The following is a 12,697-nucleotide window of genomic DNA, read 5'->3' on the forward strand; positions in this document are numbered from 1 at the left end:
CAGGGAGGGAGGGAGGGAGGAGCAGCCTGGCCGGCGATGGAGTAGGACCCGAATAAAAAAACAGAAGAGGGATTTTAGCAAGAGTCCTCTAGTGGTCTGTAGTAGAAGTACACACGCATATTTATTATTTGCAGTATAGGTGTAGAGGTGGGGGATGGGGACCAGCGTCATCGTGACGATTCAACCCGATGACCTTGAACACTAAAATAGAAAAATGGCTCCAGTGAAATATTGGGGATAAGGCGCAGCATGCAGCAATAAACGTGTCTGAACCAACCAATGACCCACTCTCAGCTGAAAGTAAAAAAAAAAAAACATAGCTGACACATTTCTTTATATCACAGTTTTACTAGAGATAAAAACGTCAGAAATTCATACAGACATTTAAAAACTGAACGTCCTGATTTGTCACTGAGACTGTGCTGCAGGTGAGCTGGTTTCTAGGTGACCAAAGGCACACAAGGAAGGCATTAAATCAACCATAAAAATGGCCTCCTCTTGCTCTTTCATTAAGTCCAACAGCTCCCAGTGTTTGCTCTGCCTCTCAGCTCTGCCCTGGACAGGTATTAGTGAATTTCATGGAATTCAATGTATCTGGTCTGCCAAGAAATACAAAACATGGAAAGGGAATGGAAAAAAATACTCACAGCAAGTCACAACAATAGAGATACTGAGGTAGATACTGACTGTCTCAGAAGTCTGACTTACTGAGTCAAACTTATGAGACATTAAGGCAAAATTATGACATACTAAGTCCAAATTATGATAAGTCACAATGATGAGATGCTACTGTAATTAAAAATGAGGGGGTAGCAATCAAAAATATTAGATGTGAATTCAAAAAAGTACTCAGTATCTCATAATTTTGACTTAACATGAGTATTTTTATATTTTTTAATAATTATTTTCCCTTTTTCCTGGCAGAAATGGGTTTCTGCAGTATTGTCTTATTCACTGAGGCAGTTTTTAAAAAATGGAGAAAAAAAAGCCACAGGCCATCATCTTGTTCATCCATTTCACATGTTTCCTTTAGGTGTTGTGAAAGGTGCTGCCAGCAAGTAGTTTGCTATCATGATTGTGCAAAAAGAGGGATGTTTTTGTTCTCCAGGACAGTTCTTTAGACAGCAGGATGAGATGATGAGGGACGCTGTATACAAACAGGTTACTCAAGTGCAAGTCAGCCATCTGCACTCAGCGTGGGTTTATCTCCTACTGTGTTTCACCAAGGGAGGAGCTCTCTGCTTCCAGGCCTACTCTCCTCAGGGACTCTGAGTACTTTCTCCTTCCTATACTGACAATGTCCTCAATCTCATCTGCCAGGTCCCTCCTGCCACTCTCTATCATAGCTGCCACCAGCCTCGACGCCGCCCCTGGTCCTGCATTCCTCTGTCCCCGGGCCCAGTGGAACAGCATGTCCAGCACCAAGGCTCCCAAGTTGTCCCTGTTGAGGACAGCAGAACATACACACGACATGTTACATTGGCTACAATGACCCACCATAGGAAAAATAACTGATATGAATATGTATATTTTGCTTTAAAGTAGTGCCACTTCTCACATGACCACAAGATATATTCTTTAATTGGAAGAATACTGCGTGCTTCAACGACACTTTAAGATACCGTAATTTTCTCGATACTGGACCTTAAAGTACCACTCCAGCCAGTGTTACTTGCTGTTTTTCTGTGAACCTTGCTTTTGCTTTTGTATTTGCTTTTTAATTTATGGGGTGTGTCACGATGTCTGTTAATTTAACCAATTCTGCAGGAGAACATTTTTTCATACAAGATTCCATTTCATATGTGGGGGACCTCAGGGAATGCGAAAAACACTTCTTGTTCTGCCTCTGACATGGGGTATCTCAAAAGCACTTTTGAAGGTCTTTCCTCTAGCCTAATACTGTGGTATTGTGTTGCTTTCACACTTGCCAGGTTTAGTCCAGCTGAGTTGAATCCTGGTGTGTTCACCCCCTTGGTGCTGTTTGTTTGGGTTGGTGGGAATGCCCTAAATAAACCCTGGTGCGCACCAAGTTTTCAGACGAGCTTGAGGTCCGCTTGAAAAGAGGGGGTCTGATCAGTTCCAGGTCAACTCTGGAACAGTTCGTTTAAAGTGATAAAGGTAACTCCATTAACGTTGTTGATTGAGAAGGGAGTTTATGACCTACTGCACATGGTCTGTATACATCATAATGTAGTTATGATAGCCATTATTTGCCTCTACTTGCTCTGTGATCATTTAAGATTAAAAATCATCGTAAATTGTGGGCTCTCATGCACCTCTGCACATTTGGCCATGACCTAATTTAGACAATGAGATGAAGACGCACTGACCAATAACTGCAGAGGGACAGCAGGACTCCACCACATGTTATTGGACGAAACAGCAGGCAGTTTTATAATTGAAACTTTTTTAACTTGAAACACTATGTAGAAATACTTTTTAGCATGTCGCAGAAACATTGACCTGATTGACTACACAGTCTCCCAAGCTTCTGGCAGGGAGGCACACTGGCCACAAATGCACCTGACAGACTCAGTTTTACTACAAGTCAGGTTTGCAGCAGCTGTATTGTTTTCAATAATATGCAACAACACATATTATTTTACATTTGCCAAGAATTGAAGGCTATGTGAAACTGCAGCCACTGAGGCGGAATATTCAAGGACATTTACTATAAAATAAAGCAAACTGTCATTGCTTACTACAGATGATGCATCAGTTAAGCCATCATCTGATCACCTATGCATTTCTTATATCTCTTATTTCTTATATCACTGTCGTGTAACTTAGTCTATATAGCTAATGCTGCAGTAAGTGGGCAGGTTAGGCTATAATATCAGTACCATTCCAACACATTACCAGCTCACAGACTCACAGGCACTGTCTCAAAAAAAGCGGACCACTGGCTCAGAGCATATGGTGACTGATGACCCCCATCTCGCTGGGGTTCTCATTTTCAGGTGTTGTCAAAGTGACCGCTATTGCTATCCATGCTAATGATATTGATCTTGACACGTACGCCGGAATGACAGTGTGGTTGCCATGGTAATGGATTACGTCCAACTATTAACGACCTCCCTATTCTCTTAATTGAAAAACAGGAAGTAACACTGGCTGGAGTGGAGTACTTTAAAAACATACTATATGAAATGTACTTGCATAACCTATTTAAGCGTGGCATTAGATTCTCCATGCAGATGGAATATAGACCATGTATAAATTGTAGATACATGTGCATCTAGTCTTGGAGATTTAGGCTATGTACCACCTGTTTCTAAAGGAAAACGTTTATTGGGTAACTTTCGTCAAATACACATATAATTAAAGTAACGTGTGAATTTATTCATATATGAAAACCTTACAGAGAAAAGCATTTATGTATGTATTTTTATGTTTTTACATAATGCATTTTCCTCCACCTCCAGGATGCAACATGAGAGGTTTTCTGAGCACGAGAAGGGGGAGGGACAGATGAGCATCAGTCTGTGTGTAATCTCCTGCAGTGTCCCAGATGGCTTAGTGATGGCTGACAGTGCAGATTAAAACAATCAAAATTCTCTACCATTTCTCTCCCACTGCGGTTTTCCTTCAGTCACATTACATCTCACTCCATCTTGTTCCCTGGAGGATTTGGCTGAGCTAACATGTGCACACGCACTGGTTACATCATTCACTCATGCAGAGTTGCTTTAAACATGTTAATTTTTGTCCAAATCTCTCTTTCAGGTTTACACATTCTACTCTTTCTTTAGCGAAAATATAGATTGAACAGGTCAGGTTGAGATAATGCTGGGATTCCATAATAAATCAATTTTTGTGTTCCCATTATAACTTTCTGAAAGTTCTGCTTTCAAATGAATGTGTACCTAACCTCTTAAACTGTAAAATCCTATCTTGCACAGACAAGAATGATCTGCACTGAATTTAGATCTCAAAATCATCAAAGTAAGTATATAATAGCTTGTAAAACAGTTATAAGTAATATCAGCAACCTCAGAATTACCAATATTGTTGTTCATCCTTTCCTACCTGTACTTGTACTGGATGCGGTCCAACTCCTGGTAGCTTAAGCCAAGATTGATGCCAATAACACGCCAGTCCTGTCCTATCTGAAGGGAGATGGACAGCAAGTTGGCTTCTGTCAGGTAGCCGCTCTCAGGGTCACCCAGGTTCAGAGGAGGATGCTGGAGATCTTCCATGACAAAATTATTTTCTGAGTTTAGAGCCTATGACAAAAACAGAGAGGAGGAAAATATGCCCAGTGTTTCCCTCAGGTTATGTTGTTATTTGTATGTAGCATCTAACAAGTACAACAACATTTGTTTCTTTACTTGGAGGAAATAAGCAGTTTAGATATTTAATACTAATATGTATGGGAGGAATAGTGCACATACTTTCCATTTCTATTTCCAACCAATGTACACATATTTTGATATTTTATCATATACGGATACCAACAGGTTAATACTAATTCATTTACTGTGCAGAAATACAAAAATCTATATGTTATCATATGAAATTAGGGGAAAAAGTGTCCCTCGAACTGACAGGAAGTCTTAGTGGTAAAGTTGCAAGCCACTGGCTGTCGTGTCCTTTCCTCTTTCTCGCCACTTCCTCTGGCAGATTGTTTGGAATCTCCCCTCTATAAAAAGACACCTGTAACAGAAGTATCAAACATATTTTCAATGTGTTGGCCTATCAATGCTTACAGACTGATTCATGGGACAAAACAACAACAGCACTTCTAACTGCCACTGAGCGAGACAGCCATTACAGCCGCTTTAACTTTGGTGTGAAAATATAATAAGTCAGGAAATGCGTTTGCTAAACTGATGCTAACATCAACATATAGACCTAATTGGGTACCACTATGACACCAGCAGAAATTAGGGCATCAGGAGAACAAGATCTCATTATTCATCAGACAGGCTGTAAGTAAGGCACTGTTTTTCCTATTTTTGTTAACATTTTAGCAAACTGGCAAAGTTTAACTAATTATCAACTTTTAGAAGTTTCTGTCTGCAATGCACCCACGGATGTACTGACAGCTATTACTGGATTACTTTGCTACTACAGAGAACTTGTAAATGATTATTTGGGAGGTTCTGAAGAGTCTTTTTCTGAGATTTCTATGCAGATTTACAGATGCTTATTCTCGATGGACATTGGAGATAATTATATTGTCAGAAAGTGTTTGTCACTCTGAGTGATATCAATATGTTTCATGTCTGTGTGTAAAGATTTGAATGAGTTATGACTTAGAGGAGAAGTATGATTTTTGACTCAAATTAACTTCACATAGTATCTTGCCTCCCCTTCAAATCACCCACACCCCCCTGTGGAAGCTTTTGTTTGTCGCTTTTATCATTCCTGCTCAATGTACATCTCTATTATAGACCAATACAGTTGAATTAGTTAAGTTACAAAGGAGTACAGTGAATGTACAGTGAACATTTATTCTTCACCTCCCCCTCTAATGTAAATCCCGTCCAAATGGGGTTTTAGAGTAGGATGTACAGTACTGTATGTAGATAAGCGATATGTACAATCTGTTACTTATTGTTTGTTCTAATATAATGTTCGTGAGGTCATGCAGTCCTTGTACCACCATGCAATGTGGAAATATGAGATTCACACAGTGTCTTTGTTTATACGTGTACAGAGAGAAAACACAGCAGAAATCATAATTCTAGTCACTGCACTTTCTTGTCTGCTGAACATGGTGCCTGTCTTACTTGTCCCCTCACTGGCCCCTTCTGACCCTGAGCTGGACAGATGTACACTTCCTTCAGATTCTTCAGGCTGGAGTAAAACACAAAACACAGTCTTCCCCCGACACAATCTGGTCTCTCTGGAGAAAAAAGGAAAATATCATCTTGAGACTTCTTACAAAGAGCAGCTTCAAGACAATATTACACAACAACACATCACAAGACCTTGAAGGAAAGGGAGCAGGAGAAAAACAATGTTTATGTAAGAGAGAGCCTCAAAGAGGACTTCAGACCTGTGCTGATATCTAAGCCCCTCTCAAAGCCGGCAAAGAACTGCTCTCCTTCCAGCAGGTCACAAAGATCTGAAGGCTGAGGTCCGTCATATTGCTCTGACAAAGACTGGACTCTGTTGTCCACCTGGTGAGGAAGCATCACAATCATTGTTTAGCATTTATGCAGAAAGGTTACAATTTAATTCACACATGATGATGAAGCTCTGGCACCACACACAGAGGCTGAGAGGGCTGATATACAGACTGTCATTGGTGTAACTAGTTCTATCAAAGTATACAGCAACAGCACAGAGAGGAGAATAATTACAAACCTTGTTAGAAGGTAAACACTGTAACATAACTTGTGAGGGATCAGTCTTCCGCTGGAGGACGAGGAACTGGACTTTGAACTGTTTTAGCTTTTGATAGACCTTCCTGACCACCCCACTAACACAGCGCTGAGTGGTGTACCATAGCCAGTACCTATGATGATGCATACAAAGCTGTGTTAACACTATGTACATATACTGTATCAAATCAAACAAGCATTATGGGAAAAAACTAATTATAACAATAATAATAATAATCTTTATTTGTATGGCACCTTTCACACAAGAAATGCAGCTTAAAGTGCTTTACAACAAAAAAATACATGCAACAAGTCTTCACATAAAAAAGACATAGACGGAACAATCATGTAAAATAGAGAGAATAACCCACTTGATAATTGTAAAAAGACAAAAATAAGGATAGAAATAGAATATCGAGAATACATAACATAAGATGGAAATTAAAACCTTGCTGAACAATAAAAATGAAATAAATGTTGAAATAGAGTGCATAAAATCAAGAAAAAAAAATATTTTAGTGCAGCAGTGCATAAGTGTAAGGCAAAGTGCAAACAATATATTAAAAACTTACCAGGAGAAATGTGTGATGTAGAAAATGGCATACAAATGGGTGACGTAGAGAGACACTTGCGATGTAATGTCAGTCCAGGTTTGGGCAGTGGGGTCCCCATGTAGCAGATGTAAACGGGACATTTCAACCGTGTGGCCTGCAGAAGCACCAGACAATGTTAATACACGCTTACACAAACATGATGAGACAAGATGACAATGAAGGCATAAGTACATGGCATATTGTACCTGTGACTCCAGATGGCAGAGGGACCTGAACTTTGATAGGCTGCAGGAAATCTGTGCTGGGAGTCTGGGAGAGGCAGAGGAGAGGACTAACGCTGGCCTGAGGGTCACCACACAGTGTCTGTACCTCTGACACGGACACCTGCAGCACCTACAGAAAGAGAGACAATCTAAATCCTTGCAACCCATGGGTACCTCAATGACAAACCAATATAAATTTCCTTATACTGCAATGCTACCTGTAAAGTTATAGTGCGGGTCTGCAAGGTGGAGTCTGGAGGGAAGTGGAGTTTAATTCCAGGGTCAGAGCTGGACACCAGCAGAGCTCCAGCTGGTGTAACAGAGCAACTGTCCTTTACTGGACGGGACACTGCCATAAACCAGGAAAATTGCCGCACTGCGCAGCAGGCCAGCTACAGATACAGCAAGAGGTCATTTTTTTCCCAACACTAATATTACAATTTGTACTACCCAGGAAAAATAAATAAATACAACAGTAATAAAATTCTTTAGCAGTAGGAGGTTTAATACTTTACCCTAGCTGGACGTCCACCGGGGTGACTGCTATGGCTCTCGCTTCCTCTCCTCAGAACAGTGGGCAGAGTGCTCCATGACTGTCCATCAAACCTCTGCACCACCACCTCCCTCCTTCTTGTCCGATGATATGGCACACACACCTCCACAGGCTGTGAGGATAGGAAAGAAAAGTCACAGGACATAACAAGAATAAAACTCTTTCAAAACACAATCAGAACAGTCTGCTTATTCTCACATCAGTCTTCATAATACTCATTTAGAGAAGTAGTCCAGCAATTCAGTATTGCACTTCCATAAAATTGTGGAACGTCTGAGGGACAGATTTAAAAACGAATAATCAAAATCTGTACAGAAGAAGTCAAGATATCCTGGCTTTTAGTCCCTATTGGATCCTAGATTTCCAATAATGCAACTTGATAGCATTTTCCATTGAGTGTTCCTTGCCTGGTAAATTACCATGTCTCTTTGACTACATCCACACTAATATGCTTTAATTCTAAAATGCATAACTTATTGCTATATTTACACCTAGCAGCATTTCAGAACCCCTTAAAGTGAGATGTTGGGAAACACTGCCGCTCCTGTTTTACTTGCATTGCAGCCTGGACAGTGGAAATGGAGACTTTTGGAAAGGATGATGCAAACACCCACATTCACTTCCTGTTTTTGTTTTATCAGTCACGTGTCCTTCCCTGATTCATCATGCGCCTAACATATGACCCTTTTCCGGAAGAAATAAATGACATCATCCCATATGTATCTATGAGCCTTGTCTATGCAAGTAGCTGCTGTGCAGTTAAATTGCATTTTATCATGCTACTACTGCCTACATGCGCAAGAGGCAAACACTGGCACACGCATGCACAGTGTATGTGAATGGCCATGTGCTAGGTGTTTTCAGGAGTGTTAGTCTGGATGGAGATGATTTCTTGATACGGTGCGAAAAAGCTCGTCTGGATAGAGATTCTTTTTGTTAAAAATGCTGTTTTAAAATGAAAACCTGTTAGTCCAGATCAGTATGTAATGCAGGCATCACATTATATAACTGTTTCTCAAAGAGTAGTACTAACCATGACAAGTACATCTTGATCTTCATGTGTAAAATCAGAATTCGATAACTAATGCTTATTATTTTATACCTTCAGAAATGTAATTCCATGAGGACGAAGTTCCAGTGGACGACTCAGTAAGATGTCATGTTCCTCCAGCCACACCCACTTCCTTTCTGGCCTTCTCTCTGCCCACTCCAGTCTTGTGGTACTCACCAGGCATCCCGGGGGGAACAGCAGCTCAGCCCCCCCTGGGAGAAACACATGACACCCAGCAGACGAAACACAGAAACTAAGGAACAAAAGGAGCACAACATCTTCAATCTTAGTCAAAAACACCTTAACAGAGAATATTACTGCAGAGATTGTGAAAATGTGTCTGTGCTGAGAGTAAACTGTACCTGTGCTGATTGAATCCGAGGTGCAACTCAGGAATTTTTGTTTCTGTTTGATCTGGTGAAAAAACAGTGATGCAGCTCTGTATCTAATGACAATACAGTCAAAATGATTTAAGCACTTTTCAATTTGAAGTTCTTTTATTTCTCTGCTCACCAGGTGTAGGAGGCAGAGGAGGAGGGGTTGGGGGTTGTCCCAAAGGATTGTCACGCACATCTATTTTCAGCAGAGACAGTTTGTTCAAACTATGTGGGATCAAGCGGAGGTCATTGCTGTATATGACAAGTTCCCTTAGGGAGAGGAGAGAGCCTGGGCAACAAAGAAGACAAGGAGCTATTTTTTATGGCTGCATTCATGAATTTAACTTCCAGTTGATTACTGTCTTTCATTGACACAAGCACTCACCCTCACACCCTTACCCATGCTCTCTGGTAGCTGCTTCAGCTTGTTGTGGGACAAATCCAGCTTAACAAGCTCCTCTAGACAACCAATTTCATCAGGCAGTTGCTGAAGGAGATTATGTGAAATATCCAGTGTTTGTAGTGCTTTCAGCTGACCCAGACTCGGGGGAAGAGAGACCAGCTCGTTGCCCAGGAGGGAGAGGTATGTGAGGGAGGACAGCAGGCCTATATCAGGAGGCAAAGCTGAGAGGTGGTTGTGACAGAGGAGCAAAGAGGACAGTACAGGCAAGCTGAGAAGGCAGGATGGCAGACAGGCGAGCTGGTTGAAGGAGAGATCCAGGTGCACCAGATGAGAAAGGGAGGCCATAGGTGTGGGTAAAGTGGTGAGGAGGCCAGGCAGTGGATCACCTTGTGAGTCATAAAAACAGTGTCCTTGAAATAAGAGAGAAAAGCAGAGTTAGAAGCAAAGCAAGGAAAAACACATAGAATGACACCCACATTATAATGTATTAACACAGTATTTAGTGAAGCTACTTTTGTCAAAGTTTTGCTAAGACTTAGAATAAAAAATACAGCTCTATTAGCTCTATGCTAACAAGCAGCTGACACCACATGGAATTAATCCAAAAAGTACCACGAATAGCCAGTGAGCGGAGCTCCACCAGATGGGGTAGGACATCCATTGCACCATCCAAGCCTGGTTTATCCTCAGAGCCCAGTCTCAGGTACTGGAGGCCCTTCAGCTGATCTGGGATGGAGCCCCAAAGCAGAGGCAGCGCCGCTGCTCCTCCCTGGTACACATCCAGGGTCAGCCTTGTATCAGTCAACACAGCTGGGAGATCCACAGAGGGAGGCAAGGGTGGAGTCAGAGACAAGACAGAGGAAGAGGAAGATGAGGATGAAGACAACATTGGTTGATGATGGGTGGAGAAGCAAGAGGAGGAGAGGCTTGATATGGAAGGATCACAGGTGTCCATGAGGCTGGAGGGAGACACAGAGGGGGCATCCCTCTCTGGCTCAACAGCTTCCGCCTGACCATCAGATAACACACTATCTGATACCGTTGGTCCAGTCTTCCTTTCTGGTTTCTCCTGATCCTGGCACACAAGTCCTCTCCGGATCCTCAAAGCCAAAATGTCCGTAGAAGGGTCTGGTGCTCCCTCGTTGGATGCTGTTCTGCTACATGCAGGTGTCACTTCCTCTTCTTTAGTCTCCGACCTGCCTGGCTTCATAATCCAACCGGCTTCGTGGTCTCCATCTTCATCAGGAGCACCCCCTTCCTCGCTGTTTCTCTCCATTTAAGCTGCTCTTTTCTACACAGCTAGTTTCCTACGAGTCCAACACTGCTCCGATGTTGTCTTTCCGCATGGTGTGTCTGTCTGATGTGTCACTGTCATTAAAGCCAGATACAGCTAAATGACAAAAGCGACGACGAGCATTTTACCAGACACGTTTGCTGAGTAAGCTGCTGTAGCTGTTACTGTAATGTTAGCTTTGAGCTAGCCAATTATGTTGTAGCCTCATATTTACGTAATTTTATATAAAATAACAAACCTGCTGGCCTTTGTGGCTTCGTTAGTGACCTCTATATTCCGTTTCTAATGTTACTTACAAGCTAATGTAGCGTAGTGTTATATTTGCTAAATAATATGTAACATAGGTCTTTAGGTTAACCCTTTTCCCCAATCTGCTCTCGCCGGCCGCCGCTGTTCTTACTTACTTCCTCCTGCCTGACAATGTTTTGAAAGAAAAGACTTCCAGTGGAGGCGTTCGATTTTCTGTTCCTCGCCCACCGACGGCCGACGGGAGGATTCAAACCCTTTGCATCTGTTTAAAAGTAGAGAGCCCCGCCCCTCAGGTTGCTGCCGTGTTTAACACCGAGCCACTTCATGCTGGCGCCGCCAAAGTTTCAACTCAGGGCGGGACGGTTGTGTCTTGTCAACGTGTGCACTGGCTACCTGCTCGGCCAACAGGCGGCGCTGTTAATCTGCTCTACCAACATGCTTCGTATTGTGGTGCGTGGAGTGGTAGTGATACACGTATGATACGAAAGTTGTTTGCACACGACTCACAGTGTAAACAATTAATATTAAAATAATGAAGCATGGATCTGTTTAGCATGAGATAAATGTTGGATTTTCGAACAGATTCATTTCTTTAAATATAATGGGCAGACACATTAGTGAATTTAATAACAAAATAAGCTACTACTTTTTAAAGTGCAATAATTATTCAACATTTTAAGACGTAATACATTTTTTTCCAGTTTAATCTGTTAAATGCATAATGCCTGATTTAAATTTAGATTAAAGTCAGATAAAAAAAAAACATTTTATCATCATCCACTCTGTGTATGTCGATTCAAGTTTTATTTCCTTTGCACAATTTGCATTGTTTACACAAAACTCTGACTTGTATATATAGTTTGTCTTTATTCAAGTTGTTGTGTTGCACATTAGTGTTTTTTATATGTTAATATATATAATTATATATACATATATTTTTTCACATACTTGTGTGCGGAACAGTCCTGTCTAATGTAAAAACCAGAAAAATGACTTGTATGTGCACACAGACTTGGCAAACGAAGCTGATTCTGCTTCTCATCATTTTTGCCTGAACTATTGGTCTTCCACAGGAGGATAACACATCTTGTTTTTATCTCATAACCCATTCGTGACCCATCAGTACAAATTGCACCGCATATTGGTCAAGAAATTTTGTCAAAAGTTCATCTCTGTTGTGGAAACCATTTACTTATGTAGGAAAGAATTTGTTCCATTCAGATACAATAACAAAATCTGCTCAGAAAACCTCCCAGTGCGGCTGTCACCAACTGGTCAGACACATATCACCTTTTGAGTCACTTTTCTTGGAACTCAGCCAGAATGACTTCTCTTCTACTGAATCCAAGCGACCCTTTGGAAATAAACACAATTCAATTCCCCCTTTTCTTTTTTCAATTTTTTATTTAAAATGTGTTTTCACAATGATACAAAAGTGTTAACTTTAATATTTAATTAGGGTTAAAGCCACAAAGGACAAACCCTATTGTGTTTGTGTGGGTTACTATTACCCTCACCCTATTATTATTATTATTATTATTATTATTATTATTATAGCCTCCCAAGGTATATGAGCCTAATTGGCAGTGTGCTGTCTCCTGAACACACACACACCAAATGT

At 41.2% G+C, this 12,697-nt stretch overlaps 1 protein-coding gene across 1 annotated transcript; it reads right to left on the minus strand.

Annotated features, from left to right (window-relative positions):
- Window positions 1-339: 339 nt before the first annotated feature.
- Window positions 340-11,229, minus strand: pidd1 (p53-induced death domain protein 1). The gene is made up of 15 exons (XM_041938923.1): window positions 10,146-11,229; window positions 9,530-9,943; window positions 9,267-9,419; window positions 9,116-9,167; window positions 8,805-9,006; window positions 7,665-7,814; window positions 7,368-7,541; window positions 7,132-7,279; window positions 6,905-7,040; window positions 6,316-6,466; window positions 6,005-6,128; window positions 5,736-5,851; window positions 4,549-4,656; window positions 4,030-4,226; window positions 340-1,441 (listed from the first exon to the last, which is right to left on the minus strand). Exons 1-15 carry the CDS (start codon window positions 10,807-10,809, stop codon window positions 1,210-1,212), a joined length of 3,021 nt encoding a protein of 1,006 aa, XP_041794857.1. The 5' UTR covers window positions 10,810-11,229; the 3' UTR covers window positions 340-1,209.
- Window positions 11,230-12,697: the final 1,468 nt, after the last annotated feature.

The sequence above is a fragment of the Chelmon rostratus genome, chromosome 6 (assembly GCF_017976325.1).
Source record: "Chelmon rostratus isolate fCheRos1 chromosome 6, fCheRos1.pri, whole genome shotgun sequence".
Classification (NCBI taxonomy): Eukaryota; Metazoa; Chordata; class Actinopteri; order Chaetodontiformes; family Chaetodontidae; genus Chelmon; species Chelmon rostratus.